Source organism: Thamnophis elegans, chromosome 2, assembly GCF_009769535.1.
Source record: "Thamnophis elegans isolate rThaEle1 chromosome 2, rThaEle1.pri, whole genome shotgun sequence".
NCBI lineage: Eukaryota > Metazoa > Chordata > Lepidosauria > Squamata > Colubridae > Thamnophis > Thamnophis elegans.
In genome coordinates, this window is record NC_045542.1 from 9373059 (window position 1) to 9398326 (window position 25268).

General features: G+C 44.6%; 1 protein-coding gene across 1 annotated transcript in view; it reads left to right on the forward strand.

Annotated features, from left to right (window-relative positions):
• The window catches only part of SRPK3 (SRSF protein kinase 3), a 51101-nt gene that overhangs the window by 18741 nt on the left and 7092 nt on the right, over window positions 1-25268 (forward strand). The window contains exons 9-13 of the mRNA XM_032210651.1: window positions 1362-1387; window positions 13236-13386; window positions 16258-16530; window positions 17132-17229; window positions 24294-24401. Coding sequence (XP_032066542.1) covers window positions 1362-1387; window positions 13236-13386; window positions 16258-16530; window positions 17132-17229; window positions 24294-24401 — 656 coding nt within the window. The remainder of the gene's footprint in view (window positions 1-1361; window positions 1388-13235; window positions 13387-16257; window positions 16531-17131; window positions 17230-24293; window positions 24402-25268) is intronic.

Genomic DNA, 25268 nt, shown 5'->3' on the forward strand with positions numbered 1-25268 from the left:
AGATTAATATACGGCCTTAATAACTAGGACAGGAGTGGCTGCTCCATTTTGCCCCCTCCCCCCTGAGCCTCCGTAACCATATTCCCAAAATTTAGCCGTATGAGTGCTTTTGCTCATCGTTCCTCAAGTAATCTGAAAATGGGAATGCTGTTTTGTTTTTCTTTAAATGAAGTGCACACCCTTCTTTGCAGACTTCATCCCTGCACCTTTCAGTGCTGTTTCTGTGTCACTGCTATATCCCAGCAACACTTCTTTATTTTTTTAAGGTGCATTCCTTCCTACTCAAGAGAACAATTGTTTGCCTTTAGAAGTGGAGAAATTCAGTAATGGAGAGGTGTGGCTCCAAATTAAAGCAAAGGCTTGCATCCAAAGCAAAAGCTTTCACCCAAATAAACACATTCCCTCCCCAAGCGCCTTGTCAACAAAATAATAGGTCTGCACCTTATGCCTCCAATTGAGATAGATTTCCATTTTTCTATTGTTTGTATCTGGTTCTCTCTCAGTTGAGAGTGATAAAATATGAGTCACGAAATCCTTATCCCAACAATCATTGGGAATCTTATTACCTTCCTCCCTCTCCAATTCTGGCTTCAGAAATCACTGCATAAGTAACCCCTAAGACTAAAGGCTAGGAACCTGGCCTATTTTTAGATTAAAAGCTAAGAACCTATAAGGAAGCCCAGCAGGAAAAAAAACCTAGACACTGGATATGGCTCCTAGGGATCACTGTTATTGCATCCCTGTACAGTTGAGATCTGGTAGCAAATCCAGAATTCTGCCATTGACCAAGCTCAAATTCCATTGAGAACTTTCAGACAGGAGTTCTGCATTCAGAATGGCCACAAGAATAGAATTAGCAATAGCAGTTAGACTTATATACAGCTTCATAGGGCTTTCAGCCCTCTCTAAGCAGTTTACAGAGTCAGCATATTGCCCCCAACAACAATCCGGGTCCTCATTTTACCCACCTCGGAAGGATGGGAGGCTGAGTCAACCTTGAGCCGGTGAGATTTGAACAGCCGAACTGCAGAACTGCAGTCAGCTGAAGTAGCCTGCAGTGCTGCATTTAACCACTGCGCCACCTTGGCTAGAATTGAGGTCTAAAGCGATGGGGGAACCAGATTCTGCCTCTCCCTGGGCTTATGACATTAATGCTAGCTTTAGGGCAGAATGGTCCTAATGGTGTGGGAGAGACTCTGGCCTTCCACATCCTCATCTCCTCATCCTCCTTTACAGGATTACTGTACTGATTGATGTTTGTTTGCTTTGGATTTTCCTGGCTGATTCTGGGAATCATTTCTGTCTCTTTCTCTCTCTCCCCCTTTTCTCGCCTCCCTCCACCTGTGCACCTCTTCCCTCAGTCAGCTCTGCACCCCAGGAAAGCCTGGTAAGTCCCCCACCCCGTCCAGGGCTGTGATGGGGGGGGGGGGAAGGAATGAAGTTTTAGAGTGCCTGCTTTGGATCTCACTTGCTCTGTGACACTCATGGATTGTTGATAACCACCATCTCCATTGCCCATGCGTGACCCGTCAAAACCGCGCTCGACTAAACCGTCGCTGACGTCATCAACAGGGCGACAACAGCCAGCACGGAGAAAGAAGGGCGCTTTAAATAGCGCTTTGAAAGCAAGCCGATTCAACTTAAGGTAAGGGTTAGGTTTAGGGTTAGGTTTAGGGTTAGGGTTAGGTTTAGGGTTAGGTTAAGGGTTAGGTTTAGGGCTAGGTTTAGGATTAGGTTTAGGGGGGTTAGCTTTAGGTTTAGGGGTTAATTTTAGGTTTAGGGTTTACAGCGTGCTTCTGTCTCAGCGCTGTTGTTGCCCTGTTGATGATGTCAGCGACGCGGTTTAGTCGGGCGCGGTTTTGTCGGTGAACCTTGCCCATGTGTGGATGGCTCCTCCGTGTTTGGCGAGTTGCATCTAAGGCTCATGTTGCATCTGTGATTTGTCCGTCAATGTTACCATGGACACATTTTGCACATAGTGAGATGATGCTTGCAGTCTTCGTTAGCTCCAGGAGAGGCTGTATGCTTTAGCCATTTTGGCAGTTGAAGAAAAGAAGTGGGCAAAATATACTAGGTTGGCCCGTTGCCATCTAGGCTAGTTTATGTTTTCTCTGGTTTGTGGCTGCAGTCTCGTGGCACAGAGACTCCTCCTTATCACCCATGTAACCCGAGATACCTGAAGTTATTTCTCTCTATGCTCAAAGAGGGCTAAGTGCTCATCCCCTTAGGCCAGGGATATCCCAAGAAACTTGAGTCTAATTTGGATATAGAGCTCCTTCTCATGACTCAACAACCTTGTGCCGTCATTCCCATTCACTTCAGTAAGGCTGTCTCATGCTGGAGAGCTTACTGGTTGATTTTTCCCCATGGGTCAAATTCTGTATTTGGTCTGCATCTGGCAACTCAACTTAAAATCCATGGCTCGGTTGAGCCTTCTCCTTTTCCTGTTGTGTGGCTGGTCTCTTGAAGCAGGAGAGAGAGAGAGAAAAGAGAATGGGCTGTCTCGAGATTAGAATCCTCAGTTTGTGCCTCTGGATGTATTTTTTATTATTATTGTAGATGTGTCATTTCACTGATTTGCAACCTTGGTTGTAATTTTAAAGTAGAGGTGATTTTGATTGTGGGATGTTTTGTTAAGGATCAGAAACAGCCAAGGGAAGTGGAAGAGTTTTCAGTGGGAAAACACAGGGACCAGAAGAGAGTTGTCGTCATTTTGTGAAGTATCCAAGGCTTTCTCCCATGAATGCTTTCCATCACTTTGGGCAACTTGTAAACCTCCGGATGTTGCTGGACTACAGCTTCCCCACTTTTGGATGTGCTGGCTTGGACTGCGGGAAGTTGCTGTTCATCAATATCTGGTGGGCTATAAAGTGCTCACCCAGAGGGTTCCACCACAAAACCGCGGTCGACTAAAGCGCGCTCGACGAAACCGCGTACCTGACGTCATCACAGCGCGACAAAAAAAGCACGCTGTGAGCGCTAAGGTTAAAATTAACCTCTAAACCTAAACCTAACCCCCCGAAACCTAAACCTAACGCTAACCCTTAACCTAACCCTAAACCTAACCCTAATGCTTAACCTAACCCTAACCCTAACCCTTAACCTAACCCTAGCCCTAACCCTTACCTTAACATGAATCGGCTTGCTTTCAAAGCGCTTTTTAAAGCGCCCTTTTTTCTCCGCGGTCGCTGTTGTCGCGCTGCTGATGACGTCAGCAACGCGCTTTAATCGAGCGCGCTTTAGTGGACCGCGGTTTTGTCGTGCCACGCACCCAGAGTTGGTTTTTCTAGATTGGACAGGCAGCAAGGATGCTACAGCTCATGGAGCATTGTTTGTTTCTTCCACTTTAAATCTGGCTCTTAGTGAAGGCTGCCAAAGAAACCTCATTTGGAATCCTTGTTTTTCCGGAGGGTAGAAAGAGGTTTGTGGGAAAGGCATCTTTGATTATGCACAAGTGGGAAAGATGTTTTCTTTCAAACTACAAGCAAACCATTGCACTTCAGCAGTTTTGCTGAACCATTTTGGATTGGTTGCCATGTGGCAGAATGGGGCGGTTCCATATTTTGGATGAAACGAAATCTAGAACGTCCTAGAGGAATTTTAAGGGGAAGGAGGTCGAAGCTAATGAGCATCGTCCCCCCTTTCTCTCCTTCGCTCAGTTAGTTTCCAGGATGGTCTATCTCTTTATGTTCCACCTTAGCTGCAGCTTGCATTGTTGTTCTCTTAGCATGGCCCATTGTCGTGATCCATGTTCCCCATTTTGCAGTGTCAGTGTTAGGTAAGCTCCCCGTTGGGAGAGCGAGTGCGTTCAGAGAAGCGTTGTGAGAGTTGTGTTGGAGAACACACAAACCAGCATAGAGAGACACTGCAGTTTAAATAGGCTTTTACTTTCATGGAAATAGAGGTATCAGAGTCCATCAAACAGACCAAGTCATACACGGATAAGACAGTCGGTCATCAATGTCTTTCAGTTAAGGGATAATCCAAATAACATAGTCCATAAACATACAAACAGTCCGGCATTCAAAGTTTGCTAGCAGTTGCAAAACTTACAATAGCTCACGGCACTTTCTAACAGCCAGCTTCCAAAACACTCAGATCAGATCAGCCCAGGATCTAACAAACAGAGAGCTAACAGTCACTCTGGCTCCCTCTTATGGCCGATTGAGGAAAACAGCAACCAATCACATTTTACAGTATGATTTAAAGAAACAGGTATAGCATTGCTATATGATTTATATATTGCCAACCCAACCATTAGATTATATTCCTAACGCAGGTCATTGTATGCACTGAATGATTTTGTGCTTCTTAAGGTTATGTGTAAAAAAGGCTGTCTTAAATGGAGTGACAGCTATCCCTTAAAAGTGGACACCACGACACCATCAGCAAGTTCATGGGCATTGCCTCACCCTTCTCTGTGATAAGTTATTGCATTGGTTGCAAATGCATTAATTATCATCATGGATATTAAAGTTTTCTTAATCAGAACCAGGATGTGGTTCACACATCCTGGCTAAGAATTAGTTGGTTAGTAAACCATTAATTAATACCTGAGGCTGAGACAATTCAGTTTGTGCATAATAGGAGAAGCATTAATCGTCTTGTTCCTGCTCCCAGTTTTAAAATTATGGTAAAGAAACTGACAGCTTTATATCTAAACTAGCCCAAAGTGCTGGATTCTGTAACATGTGCATGGCCCTTGTGTTCTTTACTGAGGTGCCAATAATACACCAGGGGTGTTGTGTTTTTGTAAACTTTCCCTCTATCTTTCCCGATATTTTTCTCTGCATGCCTATTTCTTTACAAGTTTCTCAAGCAGAATTAGCCGATTTATTGCAACTGGTGACCTGAAAACATTGGTGCAGGCCTCAGAGGGAAGGAAGAGGAGGCATCGCTTGGTGCTCCTTTACGTTCAGATCCACAGTATCCGCCTCTTAACAACTCTAGGTTGAAGAGGTTCAGTTGGGAAGAAGCTTGCATAAAGAGAACGAAGCCTTCCTCGCCTCTTTCTGACTGGGCCCTGTGCAGAGGTGGGTTCCTACCAGTTCGCACCTATTCGGTAGAACCGGTTCATCAAATCTACCGAACCGGTTAGAAGAGGTTCCACCAGTGGACCCGGAAAGCAGGCCACACCTACAGAAGAGGTTCCAAAAAATTTTGAAACCCGCCACTGGCCCTGTGGATAAAAAAGCCTAAGATGATGGATTCCTGGATTTAATAGCCGTGTCCATGTGGCTTAAATTGTATCACGTGAAAGGAGAGGGGGAGGGGAAACCCCTTTTCGACCCTAACCACATTAAATATGGGTAAGGAATGATAGATATGAGAAATCCTAGACATTATGCACTTGGGAGAACTCCACCCGGATTGGTTATTTGAATGGTAGAAATGTTTTTATTTATTTATTTGTTCATTAAACTCATTTGCCACCCATCTCATTTTAACTGATGAGATGTTGACTGAACACTGGGGCTGAAGAAGCAGTGGGAGCAATGCCCACCCAGAGTATACATGGCCGTGCACGAGCCCAGAGAGGTGGTTGTCATTTTAGGTCTGTTAACAAAAAATTAGAAGCTTGTGTGCCAGTGGTGGGTTTCAAAAATTGTTGGAACCTACTCTGTGGGTGTGGCCTCCTTTGTGGGAGTGGCTTGCCGCCCATGTGACCAGATGGGAGTGGCTTGCCGCCCATGTGACCGGATATGAAGATACTGACGACACTTGTCAGAACCACCTTAATTTACCTCACACACAGCACTGGCATGCATAAGAATAGGATGTAAACTTCTTTTTTAAAAGGCATCTTTGGTTTGCGTTAAAACAACTTCAACACACGCAATGTTCTGATTGCACCACAAACGCAGTAGTCATCCTTACCTTTCACAGAGGCACTGAGTTTTATAAATATGAGCCTGATAGTGTAGAATAATCATATCCAAGGACCAGTGGTGGGTTTCAAAAATGTTTGGAACCTCTTCTGTAGGTGTGGCCTGCTTTCCGGGTCCACTGGTGGAACCTCTTCTAACCGGTTCGGTAGATTTGACGAACCGGTTCTACTGAATAGCAATAGCAATAGCAATAGCAGTAGACTTATATACCGCTTCATAGGGCTTTCAGCCCTCTCTAAGCGGTTTACAGAGAGTCAGCATATTGCCCCCAACAATCTGGGTCCTCATTTTACCCACCTCGGAAGGATGGAAGGCTGAGTCAACCCTGAGCCGGTGAGATTTGAACCGCTGAACTGCTGATCTAGCAGTAGCCTGCAGTGCTGCATTTCACCACTGCGCCACCTTGAATAGGTGCGAACTGGTAGGAACCCACCTCTGTTGTGTACCATGCCCTAGGAAACCGTGTTTCTTAAGAACTAGATTCCTTGTAAATGAGGTGCTATAACATTTAGACATCACTACCATGATGGCGAACCATCACGGTAGTCAGGTGGCACACGTACCACAGGTGGCACTCGAAGCCATATCTGCTGGCACGCAGGTCAAGGGTACCTGCGAGACCACCTACTGCCACCGGTAGCCTCCCACCGTCCAGTGCGATCCCAGAGTTGGCCTCCTCAGGGTGCCGTCGGCCAGACAGTGTGGGCTAGTAACCCCAGGGGGAGAGCCTTCTCTGTGGGAGCGCCTTCCCTCTGGAATGAACTGCCCCCAGAGCTTCGTATAATCCCCGACCTCCGGTCCTTCCGATGCACCCTAAAACGTTGGCTTTTTCAGCAATCCGGCCTGGCCTGAAGAGAATAAAATAAATGATTAATTTAATTGTTAATTTTAATCTAATTTTTTAAATTTTATTGTTAATATTAATTGGGTTTGTTTTTGGATACTTTATTTAATTTTCTTTTTAATTTTTGTAATTGTGTTTTTTTTATGTTGTACGCCGCCCTGAGTCCTTTGGGAGAAGGGCAGCATATAAATCCAATAAACAAACAAGAACTGTCAGCTCCAGCGCGCATGTGTGTGCCAGCCAGCTGATTTCCGACCTTCCGGAGGGCTGGGGGAGGCCATTTTTGCCATCCCCGAACTCCCGGTATGCTCGTTGGGGCCTGTTTTTCACCCTCCCCAGGCTCTGAAGGCTTTCTTGGAGCCTGGGGTGGGCAAAAACACCCTGCTACAGGGCCCCAGAGGAAATGCCAAGCTCAGCTTGGAGGCGAGCAGTGCGGCACATGGGGGGGGGGGCGTGGGGTCAGTGGTGGGATTCAGCCGGTTCACACCTATTCGGGAGAACCAGTTGTTAACTTTCTAAGCAGTTCAGAGAACCGGTTGTTGGAAGAAATCTCATTTTGATTTTTTCCACTTTACAGGGCTAATCCTGTAAGGAAGGCAGGAAGGAAACATTCTGGTGTTGTTTCTAGCCTCATCTTTATTGCCCTTCTTACAGAAACTGCCTCTCCAGTTAACCCTTATTACATTGTCACAGCTAAGGCGAAGCGCCCATCGACCTGAGTGATGTTGAGTTGGCTGCGCCCACCGAGCCCCACCTACCTAGGTGGTCATTAGGGCAGAGAACCGGTTGTTAAATTATTTGAATCCCACCACTGGTGGGTGGGTGTGTTTGTGCGTCCGTGTGTGCCCGTTCGCATTTTTGGCACCCAACAACAAAAAGGTTACCCATCACTGGCTTAGCACCTGCTGGGAAGAGACGCACTTTTTCTCTTTCGTAAGTGTAAATGCAGCCAGCCTTCAGAGATACAGTACTGCATATAATTTCACTTTCCCGAGAGCTTCCTATTTACTTCTGGATCCAGATTAGGCCTGCCAAACCACATTTTAGCATAGCGTATTATACAGAGCCTAAAAATAGGATGATGAAGTAAACCGCGGTCCAGTTAATCACATATTCTGCGAGGGAGTGAATTTTAAAAAAAAAGAATGGAGAAAGGCCAAAATGAGCAATGGGAACAGTATTGGAGAAATCTGACCTAATCATCTTTACTGCAGAGTGGCCAATGTATACATGGGATACATGGAGCCCTGTCGTTTCCCCCCCACACACACACACTTTTTTTTTCTTTTGCATCCGAAGCCCTAAGATTGCACTGAGACAACTGAACCACAATGTTAGGGTTTTGCGACAATTTTTGGAGCAAAGTGGAATTGGCATATTAATAAAAGTAAGTAGAAAATCCCACCACTGACCCATCAGGTGAAGTGCTTAATATTAGGTCCCACCAACTCTGGCCTCAACACTCCCATCATCCCAAAGTCTAATTCTTGGCCCTAAAGGAGATTATCCACAATTTTCCAGGAAATTTGGGGATGTTATTTCATTCTCTACAGTGATGAATGAGTTGGCTTTTGGAACCGCTGTAGTTAATCCTTCTGTATTCTATTTCTTGCCATGGTTCAGAAGTGGAGGCCAGGTTTCTTAAACTAAAGCCATGCTGTGAATTCTGGCTTCTGACCTCTGCTTTTGAGTCAGGCCAAGCAGTGGACAGTACTCTTTCTTCCCCCTAGTGGCAAGTCTGGGCTATACTTGGCCTCTTCGTTGCTTTTAGCATAAACTCGTAACCTGGTTTTTAACCACATAGCTAAAGTGTGTGGTCACCAAGTTTGTACAGCGAGCAGTCTGTAGGAGACCGTGTCTGGCCAACGAAAGCCTTGTCAAGCTAAACTCCATGATTATGAGGTTGGGAACCCTGTAATTTCTTGCATGGGAGATCTATAGTTGAAAATTCCGTGGTGGGTCACCCTTCTGAAACCCATCTTACTGGTTTTGTCCTTTCTAGTTGCAGCGACATTTCTGGTAAAATATACAGCCTTGGAACATGTTTCGGTAAAGCTAGAAAAATGAAACACTCCCTTTTCTGCTTTCCTTTAACTTCATCTCTTCTATAAAGCCAGAGGTGGGTAGAAAAAAAGATCCCTATTCTTTTAAAAAAACTAGAAACTCAAAACCAGAACCAAGGACTGAAATAGTGCCTCAAGAAGACAAGGAGTCAATATATTTTTAGAATTAAGGAACATGATTAGTTAGCCAAGGAATTTGTTTTCAATACTAGAGCTGAGTTCACATTCCTGTGACCCAGAAATTCACTCCCACTTCTTATGACCCAAGCTTTTCTCTCAGTAATCCCAAGGATCTTTTCACCTATAAAGGACGTGCCAATTGGAAGTCTGCAGTCTCCATGTTCTCACACACTTGTGGGTGTCTCAGTAAGATGTTAATCAACTCAGCAATTGCTCCAAAGGAAACAGCAAAGATATGCAGTATGTGTTTGCATCTGTAGCTCGGGAGCAGATGATTCCCATTGTCATCCTTCTTATCTAGGCTCCTGGGATTTTCCTTCCTTTTCTGAATTGAAGGTGTATAGTCATTATCTGTTGCTTTCCAGTGGCTCTTGGAAATCACTCGGATATGTTGTTGCTCCATTGGTTTACTTTTTTTCATACGTTGGTCTACATTTTTACCATAATAAAGCAGGCATGGTGATCCAATGGCTGTAAGGACAGGCCTTAAACTAGAAAAGAGAAAGCTTTTGGTTCTATGTATTGAGCATCAAAGAGATTGTGGCAAATTCTCTTTGCATGGTGGTACCGAGAGTGGGAGAGAAAAGGCTTCCGTGCAAAAGGGAGAGTTGTGAGGAAAAATTGCAAAATAAAGATTTATTTGCAAAAAAACCCACAATTTTATCTCTGTTTTTGTTTGCTTTCTAATTTCTACTTCCTGTCCTACCTTAAATTATTATTTATTTTTATTGGTTTCTTTTATTTAGCTGGGGCTCTATAATTGATGATCCTATATCTCAGTGGTGGGTTTCAAAAATTGTTCGAACCTACTCTGTGGGTGTGGCCTCCTTTGTGGGAGTGGCTTGCTGCCCATGTGACCAGATGGGAGTGGCTTTCCGCCCATGTGACCGGATATGAAGATGCCGACGACACTTGTCAGAACCACCTTAAATTGCATCACACACAGCACTGGCCTGCATAAGAATATGATGTAAACTTGTTTTTTTAAAAGGCATCTTTGGTTTGCGTTAAAACAACTTCAACACCCGCAATGTTCTGATTGCACCACAAACGCAGTAGTCATCCTTACCTTTCACAGAGGCCCTGAGTTTTATAAACATGAGCATGATAGTGTAGAATAATCATATCCAAGGACCAGTGGTGGGTTTCAAAAAAGTTTGGAACCTCTTCTGTAGGTGTGGCCTGCTTTCCGGGTCCACTGGTGGAACCTCTTCTAACCGGTTCGGTAGATTTGACGAACCGGTTCTACCGAATAGGTGCGAACTGGTAGGAACCCACCTCTGCTATATCTTAACAGTTTTCAATTCTGGATCATAGAGGTTTTTTTTTAATCCTGCTCTGGTTTCTCTTCCTTTTATAGAGCCGATACTATATTGTATTTTATTTTTACCTTTAGTTTTTCCTTAGTCTGGCCCTTGTATACTTGGGCCTTTAAGAAAACAGTGCCTGGCCCTTCCTAGACCATGCATCCCTCACAGCCACCATACTTAGCGGAAGGTTGAACCTGCTTGATCTAGGCTAGTACTTGAAGGCCACGGTTCCACCACAAAACCGCGCTCGACTAAACCGCGTCGCTGACGTCATCAACAGGGCGACAACAGCACGGAGACAGAAGCACGCTGTAAACCCTAAACCTAAAATTAACCCCTAAACCTAAACCTAACCCCCCTAAACCTAACCCTAAACCTAACCCTTAACCTAACCCTAAATCTAATCCTAACCCTAAACCTAACCCTAACCCTTAACTTGAATCGGCTTGCTTTCAAAGCGCTATTTAAAGCGCCCTTCTTTCTCTGCGCTGGCTGTTGTCGCCCTGTTGATGATGTCAGCGACGCGGTTTAATCGGGCGCGGCTTAGTCGAGCGCGGTTTTGACGGGTCACGGAAAGCCACAACTACCACTCAGGGGTTTCAAACAGCGGGAGGTACCCTGGTGCCAGGGCCACTCATTTCAAAAATAAGGAGGGGTACCTAAGGCCAGACCAAGACTGATCTAGAAGAAGGTGTGGGTTATTTGTTGATTTTGCACCTTCCTGATTCAGAAGATTAGCATTCCTGGAAACAAACTTGGCTGGGAGGGTCTGGTGTTTCTTAGAAGTAAAACCAGCTTGTTTTATCTCATTCCTGCCAAATTGTGCCAGAATCTGATAAAAATCCACTCTAGCAAGTTCTATTATTGCACATCCTGCTAGATATGTGGCAAGGGAAGTGCAGGCGTGTCTCACCTGGACACCTCTTTGCTGAGCAAAAGGCCGGAAATTGTGCTTCCACGTGCAGAGTTTAGAGTGAAACAATGTGCAAGTTCTGTCCAGATTTTTTTGACTTGGGCGTAGATCAAGTGACATGCATTTTCATTTGCACTTAGCCAAGCTGGGTGTTGGGGAGGGCACGTTAATATATGGGGCCCAGGACAGAAAGTGACTTGGATTCAATTTAAGCGTTTTCCCTATATTTTCCTCCTTTTATTCTATTAAAAGTTGTATGGATTTGATGGGCTCTGGTTGTATATGATCCTGGAGTGGAGACACCTTTCCTTTTAGGGACCCAGATAGAAGTTCCTGCTGTGAATGCCCCCCCCCCACATCACCTCCTTGGCTGCTCTCTCTGTTGCTCCTTTGTATGAGAGGTGGGCAGGGAAGTCTTCTCTTGCACTTTGCCAGAAACCCAGAGGGTCATCCATTGATTCTCACTTTTCCACCTTCAGCAACGGCCTGTGCAATCCCAGAATTTCCTCCTGTCCATGTAAATGCGCGATTGCCCTCTTTATCACCTCTCCTGTGTGTGTGTGTGTGTTTTTCATTCCGATTTCTGCGCTCTTCATGCCTTGGGCTCCCTAGAGTTCACACCTCTGTGCCAAGTATATCCTTGTTTCTGTCTGTCAAGGTTTTTATCTGTTACTGTGACCCACTTTTTCCCGTGGCCTGGCAAAAGGGATGTGGCCCGTTTGACATCACGGAACGACAGCTTTTGGCTTTGTTGAATCAGAAAGGGCACTAGAGCTCATCGTTGGAATAGGCACCGCTCTGTTGCCGAGGTGGCGCAGTGGTTAAATGCAGCACTGCAGGCTACTTCAGCTGACTGCAGTTCTGCAGTTCGGCTGTTCAAATCTCACCGGCTCAGGGTTGACTCAGCCTTCCATCCTTCCGAGGTGGGTAAAATGAGGACCCGGATTGTTGTTGGGGGCAATATGCTGACTCTGTAAACCGCTTAGAGAGGGCTGAAAGCCCTATGAAGCGGTATATAAGTCTAACTGCTATTGCTATTGTTCAAATATATTGTCCCTGGTTCCTGCAGTTGAAGCCACCCTTAGCTAGTTTCAATAGGCCCGACACATGCATGGCTCCCTTCTTCTCACTCATAATTCTCTTTGCTTTGTTGCTTCACACCGGCCTCTCCCTCTCCTGGCAGGATGTCTGCAATTTAAGCCAAGAGCACTATGCGATAGTAAGCCCATCTTCTTCAGGCTCTCCCATTTCAAATTGCAGGTGGGGATAAACTGTACTGCCGATTTGTCCCCCTGGAGATTGAGTAAATGAATTCCATCGTATTAAAAAAATCTACACGTCAAAAAGTGGGACTCGGCTTAGGTTTCTTCCCTGAAGCAGTTTTATGCAGTTTTTACTTATTATACTTATTATGAGCCGAGGTGGCGCAGTGGTTAGGGTGCAGTACTGCAGGCCACTTCAGCTGACTGTTATCTGCAGTTCAGCGGTTCTAATCTCACCGGCTCAAGGTTGACTCAGCCTTCCATCCTTCCGAGGTGGGTGAAATGAGGACCCAGACTGTGGGGGCGATATGCTGACTCTGTAAACCGCTTAGAGAGGGCTGAAAGCCCTATGAAGCGGTATATAAGTCTAACTGCTATTGCTATTATGCAAGTAACATCCCCTCCAGCAGTTTGAAGTGGAACGGCCTGAATTTGACCATCTCCCATTGAACTTGGCATTACTTTCCAGGCATTCGCTTGAGACAGTCCTATGTGCTTCTTGGAGAACTGTCATGTCTTCTTGTTCCTACATACTTTCAGCTTTCCTCTTGCATGTGGTGTGTTTGGGAGTGCAACTTAACCTTGCCCACGGACAAAGGTATTAGGGCCCACGTGATTCCCCAGATTGTTTCTTCTCCTCCTCCTTTCCCTGCCTGCCCCAGACATCATGGGCAGGCGTCCATCTTGTTTGCCTGTGTCCCCGTCTGCTCCGTTCTTATGCAGCCCTGGAGTTATGAGTGATGGGGCTGTGACATGGGGCCCTCTCATCTCCCAGAATGGGAAGCTTTCAAAGAACAAGCGGAAGAAGCTGAAGAGGAAACAGAAACGGCAGAGTCAGCTCCTGGCTGAACGACTTCGGGACCTTCAGCAGCTGGAGGACCTGGCAGCTACGAATGCAGGGACCAGCAAGTCCGCAGAGACCACAGGTAAGATGTCTATGGGGATTCTCGGTCATCCAGGTCATGGTTGTCCCAAAGATGCTTTTTCAAGATGGGCTGGGCAGACTGGTGTGCTATGGTACAGTGTTGTGGCCCAGCAGGAGCCCTTGGAGCTGCCACCAGACTCTGACAGCGAGGGGCCCTATGAGTCGGCTCTGGAGGATGTGGAGGACCCTGGACAGGGTTCCGACTCCGAGCAGGGTGCAGAGAGGCTGGTTGGCCACCAGGAGGCACCTGAGCCTTGGATCAGTGGGGAGGAGGAGACAAGGGAGAGTGAGCCGGACGCCGGTAGTGAGTTGTTCCTGGATGCACGCCATCGAAGAGCTAATAGGCGTCAGGAACAGTTGCGCAGTTACAGGAGGTAATTGCACTCAGCTGGTGGTCATTAGGCTCCTCTCCAGACTATAAAAGGACTGCTTGGGTGTGGAACGAGGGGGGGTCAGAACAGTACAGTAAGGGCTCTTGAAATCATTCCCACAAGCTTGACAGAAATATATAGCAGATTTACATCTGGACCATATTTTCTTGGAAAAAGCAGAGAACAAAAAGGATTTTTAAAAAATTGTTTTGGTTTGTAATTTTGCTACACAAAAAGAAAATTCAGAGAAAACCAAGAAAACTACAAAAATGCATATTTTGATAAAAGTACCTAAAATCAAACACTTATGTAAATTTATTTATTTTTAAAAAAACTCACTTTTTTCACATGAATGTGGAAGATTGCACTACTGTAAAGCTAAATGACTAAAATAAAGGAAAAAGTGAGTTTTTGAAAAATAAAATCTAAATGAGAATTTTCTGAAATGAAGGATTGTCCTTCATAACAAAGGGCATCTGGTCATATGGATATGTTCTGACCCCCTCCTCCGTCCAGTAACGAAAGCCGAGACAAGCTTAAATGAGAATGTCCTTTAATAACAAGACCAGAATCTCGATGGCTGAAAGCCAAACAAACAAACAGATAAGGACCTTGGCAGCAAGTCCGACAAACCTTGGCAGCAACTCAGACAAACCTTGGCAGCAATCCAGCCTGCCAAGTTAGTTTCTCTTTAGTCAAAGTGTTGACTTCTGCAAGAAGGGCATGGCACAAACAGTCTTTTTTATAGTCTGGAGAGGAGTCTAATGACCACCAGCTGAGTGTAATTACCTCCTGTAATTGTTCCTGACCGAATAGCTCTTCGATGGAAGATGGCATGCATCCAGGAACAACTCACTGCTGGCTTCTGGATCACTCTCCCTTGTCTCCTCTCCACTGGTCCAAGGCTCAGGTGCCTCCTGGTGGCCAACCAGTCTCTCTGCGCCCTGCTCGGAGTCGGAACCCTGTCCAGGATCCTCCAGGGCCGACTCGTATGGCCCCTCGCTGTCGGAGTCTGGTGACAGCTCCAACGGCTCCTGCTGGGCCACAACATGGATATATATCCATTAAATGGATACGATGCAACATAGTCCTTTTCATGAGTCTGAAAGAGGGAAAGAGAGAGGGGGAAAGAGAAAGAGAGAGAACATTTTTTTAGGTAGCCTATTTTACTCTTGTATTTGTTTTTGTATGTTCCACAGATTATTGTCCATTTTGTTTAGTAATCACTTAGAGTCTGGACTTAAACTATATTTAAGGCCAAGTCATAAATACAGGCATCCTGCCACATAACAGTAGTATTTTTGTTTCCCAAAGGGAGGAATAAATGTCTAACTAGGCAAGTTTATAAATTATTTCACAGCGATTGAATGTATGCAGTTGTTGATTTATTTACCAGCAAAACTTCAGAAACTCTTAAGTCAGGCATGCCCAACCTCCAGGCTACACGTTGCGTTGAACAGCTAGTAATGCAACCCCACAAGATCATACTTTTAATACTACTATGGCATTTTTATATGTTAAAACCTTTTACCTTTGCCTTATATGTTAACTAAATATTTTTATGCGGCCCAAGGCAATTTATCTTCATTCATTGTGGCCCAGGCAAGCCAAGAGATTGGGCAACCATGCTTTAGGTCAGTGTTTCATAAATTGTGGTCCTAGGACCTTAATTGCTGTTCTCTAGCAATTAATCTTGAGTTACATCCTGCCTTTGAGGCTGGACATACAGGCAGCTAATGGTCCTTAGGAGTTTATAATCCAGAATTAGTTTGCCTAATTTCCTTTCAAGGTTGGTGGCCTTTACCATACTCTTATAGAACTGAATTCCATACTTCAATGAAGTTAACACTACCAAGAAGTACGGTAGCTTTATTTCTCTGTCCGAATGGTTTTGTGTTGGATGATCCAAGTTTTATGAAAACGGAAATAAAAACAAGATTTTGGATCCTTGCTTCTGAGACTTCGAATAAGACATAAGGGTTTTTGTCAGACATCCTTTTTTTCCCCCAAATATATTTTTATTTACATTTATTTTTACATTTAAAACCATGCAGTACCGCGAAGTCAGAATGACTACACATTCACATTATATACAGCTAGTCACAACTATTGACAATTAGCCTACTTAATACATTGTCAATCCTTCTGTCCAATCACCGTATATACAGTTTGTTCCAGTCTTGTCAACTTGTCTTATACCAGTCATAAAATCTATTCCACACTTCAAAATATTCTGGTTCCCCTTTATTTTTAAGTTCAAGACTGAGCCTATCTGCTTCTGCACAGGCCAACACTTTTCTGATTATATCTAGTTCAAATGGTGTATTTTCTTTTTTCCAATATTGTGCATAAGTTATGCACTCCGCAGTTAATACATGAATAATTAAATAAAATGATGTGCTTTTACTTTACTCCAAAGCATGTCTCTGTCTTTTCCTCTTGGCTAATAATCTTTTCCTTCCTCTTGCTGGGATATCTCGGCCTTCCATCGTGTTCCACAGAAGGGCATTGCAGTTGCCCCATCTCGGTCTCTGGAGGGGGAGAGCCCTCGGGGGGATCTCTGCCCTGCAGTCCCCAAAGCTTGACGTCATCTTCTGGCTTCTACACACATAACGCCTACGACAGCTGCAATGGGCATTCCCCATCCGGAACGGCCAGCCATCACGTCAGCCCTGACTCTGCCACCTCCGGCTTCTCAGGATCGCTTTTCTCTGGATCAGCCCTCTCAGGCGTTTCTAACCAGCGGGAGCGTGGTGGGCTTCTCTCACCCAGCAGTGAGTACTTACTCCAACTTTGGAGGGAGGCAAAGAGAAGCAAGCCAAGCATTGTTAAATATGCCAGCTTCCCGGTTCACCGACAAATGCGCGCTCGACAAAACCGCGGCGAGAAAACCGCAAGGTTGAAATCGCACCCACAGAAGCACGCCGACGAAAGTGCGCCATCAAAAAACGTAATAACCCTAAACCTAACCCTAACCCTTACCTTAACCCTAATCGCGCTTTTGTGGGCGCGGGTTTGTCGGCGCTCTTTTGTGGGAGCGCTTTCAACGTCGCGGGTTTCTCGACGTGGTTTTGTCGGCACACATTTGACAGGTCACGCAGCTTCCCACATTGGAAATTACATGCCACAATCCGTCCACCATTCCATCCCCTCCCTTCTTAACCAAACTTCCTTAAAGTTGTGGCAGCACATTATCCCTGAATGAAAACTCCTCCTTAGCTCTGATTTCCATATCATGGTGACCCTCCCCCAAAAAATGATGCTAGAGCAGCATTTCCATTCTAGAGGGGAGGTGTGTGTGTGTGCTTTTGATTCCGATTCCTCACAATGGTTCTTGTTTGGTTATCTCTGTTCTTTTCTACCATCTCCGCGCAGCTTTTGGCACTTCTGAATTCTTGGTGAACCCTTTGGAACCCCAAAACGCAGACAAGATCAGAGTGAAGATTGCAGATCTGGGCAATGCTTGTTGGGTGGTGAGTAATTCATGCATATCTCTTTCCCCTCCCCAATAACGGTGGCTGCCTGTAGGGAATGGGAAATTAGGGTTGTGTTGCAAAAGGTATCTGGCTTGTTTAGGAAGTTACAAAATGGAAAGTCATGAAAATTCCTATAGGAAGAATAAGGAAAACTTTTACCCTGAAGGGGAGAAATGGTATTAACAGAGTAACAGAATAATAATAATAGAGTTGGAAGAGACCTTGGAGTCCCAACCCCGTGCTCAGGCAGGAAATCCTATACCATTTCAGACAAATGATTGTCCAATCTCTTCTTCAAAATTTCCAGTGTTGGAGAACCCACAACTTCTGGAAGCAAGTCGTTCCACTCATTAATAGTTCTCACTGTCAGGAAATTTCTCCTTAGTTCTGTGTTGCTTTTCTTCTTGATTAGTTATGTGAAGGGAAATACTTAGAGACATAGAGTTGAACTTCTATCTTTTCCCTAGTCAAGAAATTACTGTATACAACAGAAACAACATAGTGGAAAGTTACATGTTTGCAGAGTCCAGAAATTCATGATTCATTCTTTCTATCTATCTATCTATCTATCTATCTATCTATCTATCTATCTATCTATCTATCTATCTATCTATCTATCTATCTATCTATCATCTATCATCTATCATCTATCTATCTATATACATCTATATCTATCTATCTATCTATCTTATCTATCTATCATCTATCTAGCTAGCTATATCTATCTATCTATATACATCTATATCTATCTATCTATCTATATCTATCTTATCTATCTATCTATCTATCTATCTATCTATCTATCTAATCTATCTATCATCTATCTATCTATCATCTATCTATCTATCATCTATCATCTATCTATCTATATACATCTATATCTATCTATCTATCTATCTTATCTATCTATCATCTATCTAGCTAGCTATATCTATCTATCTATATACATCTATATCTATCTATCTATATCTATCTTATCTATCTTATCTATCTATCTATCTATCTATCTATCTATCTATCTATCTATCTATCTATCTATCTATCTAATCTATCTATCATCTATCTATCTATCATCTATCTATCTATCTAGTTTGTAGTTTGTAGTTTATTGGGATTTATATGCCGCCCTTTTCCCTGAGGGGACTCAGGGCGGCTTACAACCACAGGGGGGGGGGAGGGGGGGTGCAAGGTCAAAAACAAAACAATATGTGAACAAAGAAAAAATAGTAAAACACAACTTTCATTCAACAATCAAACACTCGGGCGGGTGAATTGGAAGCCTATCCCCAGGCCTGCTGGGAGAGCCAGATCTTGAGGGCTGCGCGGAAGGTCTGGATAGTGGTGAGGGTACGGATCTCCATGGGGAGCTCGTTCCACAGGGTCGGAGCAGCAACAGAAAAGGCTCTCCTCCGTGTGGTCGCCAGTCGGCATTGACTGGCAGATGGGATTCGGAGGAGGCCCAGTCTGTGCGATCTAATTGGTCGATTTAGGGAAGTAATCTATCTATCTATCTATCTATCTATCTATCTTATCTATCTATCTATATACATCTATACCTACCTACCTACATAGATACATACGTACGTACGTACATACGTATATAATATATATATATAAAGATGACTCTGTGTGTGTGTGTGTGTGTGTGTGCCAGCATAACTCTGGAACGCCTCAAACAATTTCAACCAAACTTGGTACACAGATGACTTACTCCCTGGAGAAAAATACTGTGGGAGTAAAACACCCCTAACACCGTTTGGGGGGGGGTGTTCTGTTACGATACAGCCTGTTGTGCCATACTGGCTTCTACTGTACAGCGCAGTGGAGTTGCCATGGTAATGGCTTCACAGTACTCCACTAGGGGGCTCCCTCTGGTAAAGGGGAAAATCCAACATTAGAAATTACGTTTGGTCCAGACATTTTCCCCTTATAAATAAATACCCAGGCAACGCCGGGTTATCAGCTAGTTAACTATATATTCTACTCTTATTCTAATAAGATCAGGGTGAAGTATATGAAAATGCAGATAGACCTCGGTTAACAAATTACTCCTTTAGTGACAGTTCGAAGTTCCAATGGTGCTGAATGTGTGGTAGTTATGACTGGTTCACAAAGTTCTGACAGTTCCAGCAACCCCATGATCCCATGATTGTGATCTGGGCACTTGGCAATTTGCTTGCACTTAGCAATGGTTGCAGTGTCCCGCAATCAAGTGATCACAACTTGCGATCCTCTCTGCTGAATTCCCACAAGCAAGGACAATTTGAAGGTTGGCAAGGAAGGTCACAAATTGCTTGGATAAGTCTCCCCCACCCCACACATCCTGCCCCAGCCCTTTTGCACTCATGTGGCACCTCCCTGGCCATTCGTGCACCATCTTCCTCCTGGCATCAGCAGCCTCAAACCCTACTGTACTCACGCTGCTCCTTCATCGCCACTTGCACATTCTCACACCGCCCCCCCTCAGCTCCTCTTCATTTGCACCGTGCCCCCCCTCAAGCCACTCGCGTGCACACACAGCCATTTGCACACAACCTGGCAGCAGCCACCCTAAGCCCCAGTGTACCTCCCCTTCTACCTTCATCACCTCTGCACTTGCATAGCAGTTAGACTTGTATACCGCTTCATAGGGCTTTCAGCCCTCTCTAAGCGGTTTACAGAGTCAGCATATCGCCCCCACAGTCTGGGTCCTCATTTCACCCACCTCGGAAGGATGGAAGGCTGAGTCAACCTTGAGCCAGTGAGACTTGAACCGCTGAACTGCAGATAGCAGTCAGCTGAAGTGGCCTGCAGTACTGCACCCTAACCACTGCGCCACCTCAGCTCTAGACTCCCCTGCCCACCCACGCACCCTTGCACACCTTGAGACTCACTGCAGTTGTGCCATGTCTCCCCATCCATTCTAATACATTCTCCCACCTGGCAGCAGCCATCCCAAGCCTCACCACATTTGTACAATACCTGCCCAACTATGCACACATACACACCGAGCCGAGGTGGCGCAGTGGTTAAATGCAGCACTACAGGCTACTTCAGCTGACTGCAGTTCTGCAGTTCGGCTGTTCAAATCTCACCGGCTCAGGGTTGACTCAGCCTTCCATCCTTCCGAGGTGGGTAAAATGAGGACACGGATTGTTGGGGGCGATATTCTGACTCTGTAAACCGCTTAGAGAGGGCTGAAAACCCTATGAAGCGGTATATAAGTCTAACTGCTATTGCTATTGCCTTTGCTCCTTCTCCCACTCAGCAACAGCCATTTCCCTGCCTACCAGCCTGCTTATGAGCCGCCCGGCACTTGCAATATCCTGCCGGTTTCCCCACTGTCTTTGTTGGAAGCCATCAGGAAGTTGTGAGGGGGTACTTCCTTAACAACCCACTATCCTTGCTTAACAGCGGGAATGGAGTCTACAGGGATTGCCATCACTAAGCATTGTGGTCATGTGACATACATTACAGCCACATTGCTTAGCAACAGAAATTCCTGGTCCCAATTGCCGTAGTAACAATCGTGATCTTATATCCCTTGAGAATGAGAAAGGGAGAGGATTTATTTATGCTAATATTAACAGCTGCAGCATCCGAAATATTTTTGCACATTTCTGCTTTACTTGGTTCGTTTTACCCCATTGGCATTTAAGATGCTATTTTATTTTAAATCCTTTTAAAATAGGTAAAATAGGTGAAAACGTTGCCCGGTGGTTGTCGTTCAGAAGCGAATTCTTATATCTAGTTAACTGTTCAATCGGTTTATCTAATTTACTAAGTTTGTACAAAATTCAAAACATCGTAGCAGCCACACCGGCTGGCTTTGCGCAACATAGTAGGTTTGTTTGTGGTTGGCTAGTTTGTAGTTCAGCACGTCGTGTGGATGTATATTTGACCACTTTTGGGACTCCCAGAATTTTCAGCAGTCTGAGAAATTCAGGGAATTTAAGTCATATGGCTGGAGGTATTCTGGTTGGGGAAGACTGACATAAGAAAGCTGACTTTTATGTTCCAAATTTGAGGCAAGGTTTTTTTTTTTTTTACCTCACATTCATGGAGCCAGAGGTATTCATGAACTTGCTGAATGCTTTTCACAAATTCTGCTTTTGCTAAGATAATGGAAGCTGTGAGGCAATGTTGCTTTTAGCTTCATTTCCAACTGTCCATTGAATAATTAGGAAAGAAAACCACGAGACTCCATTGATAGAAATCAAGTGTACTTTTACTAATTATAAATGATCAGAAGCGTAGCAAAGCGAAGACTGATTATTTAGGCGCGAAAGCGAATGATATATAGAATAACCCATTCCCCACCCCTTGGCATCCCAGTTACAGTCCAATCACAATTCTCCCAAGTGTCAGGTGTGAGATAACTTCGAAAGGCATCACCAAGATGGAATGTCGGTGCCGTTGGCCTTGGCGGGAAACCTCCTCCGCATGCGCAGTAAGACAGGCAGCAGAAACTCCAGAATCTTCCTCCAGCACAATTAGTATTCCCCTCCCAAATACCATGCCCCCCCTCCCCGTTTCAATGGCAGCCGAAGCAGCAGCAAAGCAGAGGCTGACACCAACAAATGCCTTGCAAGGTGGTTTTGTTCGTTTGTTTTGCTAACTTCCCCTAATTATATTGCCAGGATACGCTAAACCACAATGTAACCAATCACATTGGAGCCTAATCTGTGATTAGTTGATTATATGAACTTAGCCCAGGTGGTAGATTCATGGATTGCTATCTCTTGGAAGCCAGACAATTGGGTTAAGTCAGGGGTAGTCAACCTTTTTATACCTACCGCCCATTTTTGTATCTGTTAGTAGTAAAATTTTCTAACCGCCCACCGGTTCCACAGTAATGGTGATTTATAAAGTAGGGAAGTAACTTTACTCTATAAAATTTATAAAGCAGAGTTACAGCAAACCCCCTACCGCCCACCATGAAAGCTGGAACGCCCAATAGTGGGCGGACTACCACTGGGTTAAGTTCAATTAGCTGTGAATAATTGTTGTGTCAGCCCAGCCCTTGAGTCTGTCTTACTAAAAAGAACAGGGGGACAGAGAATTGTTGGAGAACAGTGTCTGCAGATGGAATTGAAGAGAGTGATTTTCTGCCCCAGCATTCAAGTCAAATTCAAATTGGGAACGAGACTCTTTATCTTTTCCACATAAAGAGGCTGTCTTCTATTTTGAGACTAAACTTGGTCTAGTTTTTGTTTTGCTTTTTTCCAATTATGCTATGGAGGAAATTTCATGACGAATCAGAGTTTTCCCCTACCCTTAAGCATTCCATGCCTTATTTTGCTGAAAAGATCCCAAATATTTCATTTTTTTATAGTCCCTCAAAGGTGGCAGATATTAATGCATTGATAGTCCAGAGCGCAAGAATTACATGAAAGACATTTGATACCATGAACAGGGTGGGCTCTGTTCCTGGGAAGGTTACTTTGGGGGGTGTACGTTAGGGTGGTGTTGTGGCCCGGGGTTCCATCACAAAACCGCGCTAGACTAAAGCGCGCTCGACGAAACCGCGTAGCTGACGTCATCACAGGGCGACAATAGCACGGAGACAGAAGCACGCTGTAAACGCTAAACCTAAAATTAACCCCTAAACCTAAACCTAACCCCCCTAAACCTAATCCTAAACCTAACCCTTAACCTAACCCTAAACCTAATCCTAACCCTTAACCTAACCCTAAACCTTAACCTAACCCTAAACCTAACCCTAAGCCTTAACCTAACCCTAAAGCTAACCCTAAACCTAACCCTTACCTTAAGTTGAATCGGCTTGCTTTCAAAGCGCTATTTAAAGCGCCCTTCTTTCTCCACACTCGCTGTTGTCGCCCTGTTGATGACGTCAGCAACGCGGTTTAATCGGGCGCGCTTTAGTCGAGTGCGGTTTTGTCGTGCCACGGTGGCCCAGCAGGAGCCGTTGGAGCTGCCACCACACTCTGACAGTGAGGGGGCTTATGAGTCGGCCTTGGAGAAGGTGGAGGACCCTGGACAGGGTATCGACTCCGAGCAGGGCGAGGAGAGACTGGTTGGCCACCAGGTGGCCGCAGAGCATTGGATCAGAGGGAATGTTCAGGAAAACATTTGGGAGTTGTATCAGGATGCATGCAGGTGCAGGGCTACTCGGCGTAAAGAACAACGGAGTAACTACAGGAGGTGATTACGAGCAGCTGATGCTGATCAAGATCCCCTCCTGCTGATAAAAGAGACTGCTGATGCCACACCCTGGTTGCAGAAGCCAACGTTCTCGTTCGCATTCACAAATCAAGAGAAGCCAACTTGGATAGGTGGCTTGATAAGAGAAGTCTGTTTGGCAGTGCTGCGTGAGTTATAGGACTTTTGCCAGAGCAATTATCTTTGTTTCTTTTGGGCTCGCAGCCAGCAAGAGCCGGGACTGATTAAAACATTCTTTTGTACGTCCGTTTGGCTTTCGTTCCTGAACGGAGAAGGGGGGTTCAGAACAGGTGGGTAGGCTAAAAATCTTGTAGGAGAAATTAGACATGGCAGGAAGAATATTTCGGTCATTGTTTGAAAGACTGTCCAAAGAGTTGAAGACAACGAGGATATCGTGACCCGTCAAAACCACGGAGGAGAAAATCGCGCTCGACGAAAGCGCGCATTTGACGTCATCACAGCGCGACGAAAAAAATTAAAAATTGAAATAAAATTAAAATTAAAGCAAGCCGATTCACATAAAGGTAAGGGTTAGGTTTAGGGTTAGGGTTAGGTTAAGGGTTAGGGTTAGGTTTAGAGCGTTAGGATTACGTTTAGCGTTAGGTTAAGGGTTAGCGTTAGGTTTAGCGTTAGGTTAAGGGTTACGTTTAGGGTTAGATTTAGGGTTAGGTTAAGGGTTAGGTTTAGGGTTAGGTTTAGGGTTAGGTTTGGGGGGGTTAGGGTAAGGTTTTCGCTTTATTTTTACATTTTTCGATCACAGCGCGATGTTTTCATCGCGCTGTGATGACGTCAAATGTGCGATTTTGTCCTCCGCGGTTTTGTGGTGGAACCCGAGGATATATGCTAGGCACACACCAGAGGGGATGGATGGCTCTTCATTCTCTGCTTAATTTCTTTAGCACAAACATTTTACAGAAGACATTCAGACTCGGCAGTATCGGGCTTTGGAGGTCCTGATTGGTGCTGTCTATAACACTCCAGCTGATATCTGGAGCACAGCATGTATGGTAAGTTCTCGGGGAAGTTTCTTCTCCGGCTTCTTTGTAACTTTTATGGTAAATCCTGCTGACAGTTGCTTTTATACGGAATAGATTTTTAAAATCCCGACACAACTTCCTGTGCAATTTGCAGCTAACCATCGGCTGACATATTTTTTCAAGTTGTGCCGTGAATTCCCTTGCAACCACAAGTAATTTTGTCACCTAATTCATTATCTTATAAACAGCGAGCTCACAGTTTCTTCATCTCCCTGTGGTGGTTGTGATAATAAGCAGACTTGTTTCCAACTGGATATGTAAATGTGAGGTTGATGCTTGTTTGTATTTATAAGGTAATAACTTTGCATTTAAAGCAGTAAAACAGAACAAAAGCCCTTGCCAAATCCTAAATAAATTATTTTAGACGTCTTTAACCACCCAAAACCAGTAGGTAGTTTTCCCTATACTTCAGAGACAGATAACCTTAAACACGCAGTAAACAATTTTGAAAGATTCTTGAGTTACTTTTAAATGATGATTAAACAATGTGTGTGAACTGTACATTTAGGAGTCAGAACCCAGATTAAGCACCTGAAATCTTTTGTCAGGGGTGATATGCCACTTTCTGCTGCCAATGAGTAGCATGTTGCTGATCCCAGCCTTAAGATAACCATGTAACCACATTTGCTGAAGCTAATTTTAGATGAGTAATATGTAAAATCCAGTAATACACCAAAAATGCCAGCACAGTCCGTTCCCTTGTAGACTTGTGAGCTGATTTTTAGGGTGCGATGAAATAAACATTTAAGCACTACTTACTCATAGCTCTCAAGAAAGAATTGTTTTGAGAATTGGAATCCTGAAGATGATTCATTTGGAATATCATGGGTTCTGGGG